Raw genomic sequence first — 3,746 nt, forward strand, 5'->3', positions numbered from 1 at the left:
TGATTTTCACCTTCTAACATACAAAGGGTGAACAAATGCAGCAGTGGTACTCACCGGACACTATGTTGCAAATGAACTATGCATCTTGTAGATGAGGACAAGAAGGAAACCTAGGGAAAAAAAAGTGAGGGGAGTGGTGTCAATGCCTGGGAAAAAATGTACTCTTTACCTGACTCACTTAACTGTAACTCCTCTGTACATCACCTTTATAATCAAAATTACAAAAAGAGAGGAGGCAGAGTGTAGAGGTGGAGGTGGTACACTTGATGCCATCCTTCTGTGCCTGGAGCTCAAAATTACAAAAAGAAAGAAAAATGAAAAGGTATAAAGGTACCAAGACAAGAATGATGGGCATTTGACCTGACAATACCTCACAATTTTGAGAAGCACTTTTCATTACTTGAAGCTGGTAGGAGCTCAAATGACCTTGTACATCAGAAGCTGAGTTGCTCTGAGTCTTCCAGGACTCAAGTCTCCCGGATAGCTAGGAAGACAGACAAGAGTTAGGATGGAACTACACACTATCCTGACTACTCCTGTTTTAATCAGGAGCACAGAAAGACCAAAAATAGAATATATGAAATGGACTCTGCAGCAAAAATTGGTTAAAAGAAACAAATTTATTTACATGTATCTTCTCGATTTGCGGGGGGGATAGTCAACTGCAGGAAGAAAGACAAAGGAAACAGGTCTGAACTTCAGAAGACAATAATACCTCTGAGTGTTGTCAGTCAACATCCAGGTCATGAACCCTCCCCTCCTGAAATCTGTCCTTATGGACACCTCTCCCCCCTCTGACCCTCTGATCCCTCTCCCCACCTCCAGTACCCATGGACAAGGTTTGGACAGGTGGGAAGGACTTCATTAAATCAGACAAAACCCAGAGCCCAGCTCTGTGCTCACGTACATGCTCTGCAGGTGTGTGGTGCTGGCGTCTCCTGTCGCAGGATGGACTCTGCCGGATCTTCTCTTCAAGAAGGGAAGACAGCAGCAGCACACTTGCAGGACTCTAATTATTCTTCCCTTTATTTTTCTCCAGCCCCGACTATCATCCTGGGTTGCGGCTGTGTCTGGGCTAGAAGAATTGGCTGCTGCTGGCTGCAGGGGAGAAGAGTTGCACCCCTCCTCCTCCTCCTCCTCCTCCTTGGGGCTCTGGATCCAGGGGGCAGAGAGGAGGCAGAGCGTAGAGGTGGAGGTGGTACACTTGATGCCATCCTTCTGTGCCTGGAGCTCAGCAGGCAGGCAGCTAGCAGGGTGCCTGGTTGGTAAACTGGTGGATTTCCTAAGGTTGGTGCACATCCAGGCCCCTGCAGGTGAGGGGCATGGTGGAGGTCCTGGAATCGGGTGCCTCATCTGGCCAGTGGGGTCACTCCTCTGCTCTCTTTGTGCGGCAATTATTAAGTAGGTGGCCATGGTCGCATCAAATCTTCGGCCCATCAGGGCTTCCCATACTTGGTTGGGCTTAAAACCCCAAAAAGTCATTACCTTGATTAAATCAGGATCGGGCTGGTACAGGGGGGTGTGCCTCGGTGGCAGGTGTGCTTGTGTGTTCCTTAGCCAGGGGTGCCGGAGTACCCGCGCCAGCGAGGGCCTGTGCTCGGGATCCGTCGTGAGCAGCAGCGCCAGCAGGCTTTTGCTCTCCTCTGAGAGGTATCTCCTCAGTATGAAGTTGCCCTTGCTCACCTGCGCTTGCAACCTGCTCCAGGTCCTCCCTCGGAATGGGAACTGGCCCATGAGCATGGTGTACAGGACCACCCCCAGACTCCATACATCTACTTTATCGCCATAATAGCCCTCCTCTAAGAACTGCTCGGGTGCCCAGAAGGGCAAGCTGCCACATTGCACTTCCAGTTTCTGTCCTGGTGTGAACCTCGTCCCCAGCCCAAAGTCACATAACTTCACCCTTCCGCATAGGTCAATTAATACATTCTCGAGTTTAATATCCCTGTGGGCAATGCCATTTTCATGACAATGTTGCACTGCCCTGAGGAGCTGGTGGAAAACTGCCCGGGCCTCGTCCTCCCTCATCCTCCTGGATTCCTGCAGGTGGTGAAGCAGGTCCCGTCCGTGGACATACTCCATGACCAGGAACACCTTGTCAGTGGTCTCCAGCACCTCAAAAGTTCTCACCACACACGGATGATCCAGGGACTTGGCGATGTCGATTTCACTATCTAATAAGGGGTTATCAATTTTTTCTAAAATTTTGACCGCCACAAGTTGTTCTGTGGGGATGTGTCGGGCCAAATGCACAGTACCAAAACTCCCCTCTCCAATAATCCCCAGAATTTTATATTGGCCTATCACCACCAGATCCGACCCCTTGGTGGCCCTGGTCTCAAGGACCTTCAGTGCCTTCTCCAGCTCCTCTATGGTGATCATCCTATCTGTGAGCCCTCCAACCAACTAATTCTGTCTAAAAATCTCCCCAAGCCACCCTCAACCATTTTGATATTATATATCGAAATAATATACTATGGTAACACGAACAGCAAAAAGTCCACTCCTAACCCAACCAACCTAATCAATCCAGCGACCGCACACCCAACACAACAGGGAAGTTCTCTGTTATAGTGGACACACATTGAGCCCGGCCTTGTCCTCATATTCACCTTGCCTGTTGTTCCCTCACAGTGGCTTTGTGAAGTCAGAGCACAAAGGCCCTATCAGGGCTTGGGTGCTGTCCCTTAGCTTTTTACCCTGAAGGCTGGCGATCTACCACTTGAAACCCAGTTCCACTTCTATCTCTGTAGTGGTCAATGTGAAATAAGAATCCCAGGAACTTCCCAGACCAGGCTGGCTTTGAAACACCATCCTCCTGACTCAGCCTCCTGGAGAGTTAGGATTCCAGGCCTTAAACCCTTTTATAATAGGAAAATCAGCACACCAAAACTCTTTCTTAGGTGGGTTGTGTAGATTGCTGTTTCCTATTTTTATGGGTTATGATCTAGTTGGTGCAATGCTCTTGTTCGTCTTCCTGCTCCTTGTGCAGGTTGAAGCCAGCTGGGCAAAATAGTGCATGAGAATCTTTGTCAAGGGGAGAAGAGGACATAGGAAGGCATGGCTGCCATCCCAGGTGAGACAGGAAGTGAAAAATAGGAGGGTGGAGGCTCTGGATCATGCCTAGAGCAGAAGCAAGTCCCTTTCTCAACCATGACCAGCACAGAAAAGGCTGCAGGCCTGATTCAGTGGTTGGAGGAAGGTCAGCCTCTTGAGTGTGAGAGCCTGAGTTCAAGACTTCATCAAACCAAAACCTGAACATCCTTCAGTGTGGTGGTGGTTGCTGCTTTAAGTTGACTTTGTAGACATTTTTTCTCGTTATTTTAGATGTTATCAAATGCACTGACATGACATTTACCACATGCACTCCAGTTTATTTTCAACATGCATCCACCAGGCTGACAGAGACCCTCCAGGGTTTCCCAGATCATTAATTTTCTCATCACAAACAAGGGAGGCCAGAGCGATGTACTCGAGTCAGCACTAAACAGAGAAATTACCAAACCCCAAATCCTGCCCACCGCGTCCTCACACATCTGCCCTTCAAACATGAAAAGTAATGAAGACACTTCCAGACACAGACACAAATAGGGACGAATGTTTTTTCGGTTTTGGGTTTTTTTTGTTTTTGTTTTTTTACTTCTATTATACCAGCCCTGAAGAAGGAAGTTTTTTTAGGTGGAGGTTCAAGTTCAGCGGAATTCAAAAAGAAGAAATGAGAACTCCAGTAAAGGTAAATATATGGT

At 48.2% G+C, this 3,746-nt stretch overlaps 1 protein-coding gene across 1 annotated transcript; it reads right to left on the reverse strand.

Annotated features, from left to right (window-relative positions):
• Nucleotides 1-864: 864 nt before the first annotated feature.
• LOC106000818 (sperm motility kinase Z-like) lies at nt 865-2,382 on the reverse strand. Its single transcript, XM_013036054.1, has one exon. It carries the CDS (start codon nt 2,380-2,382, stop codon nt 865-867), a length of 1,518 nt encoding a protein of 505 aa, XP_012891508.1.
• Nucleotides 2,383-3,746: the final 1,364 nt, after the last annotated feature.

The sequence above is a fragment of the Dipodomys ordii genome, unplaced genomic scaffold, assembly GCF_000151885.1.
Source record: "Dipodomys ordii isolate 6190 unplaced genomic scaffold, Dord_2.0 Scaffold245, whole genome shotgun sequence".
Lineage (NCBI taxonomy): Eukaryota > Metazoa > Chordata > Mammalia > Rodentia > Heteromyidae > Dipodomys > Dipodomys ordii.

Bases quoted from the DNA above. Each gene is read 5' to 3' on its own strand.
- LOC106000818 (XM_013036054.1), bottom strand. From the start codon at position 2,382: ATGATCACCATAGAGGAGCTGGAGAAGGCACTGAAGGTCCTTGAGACC.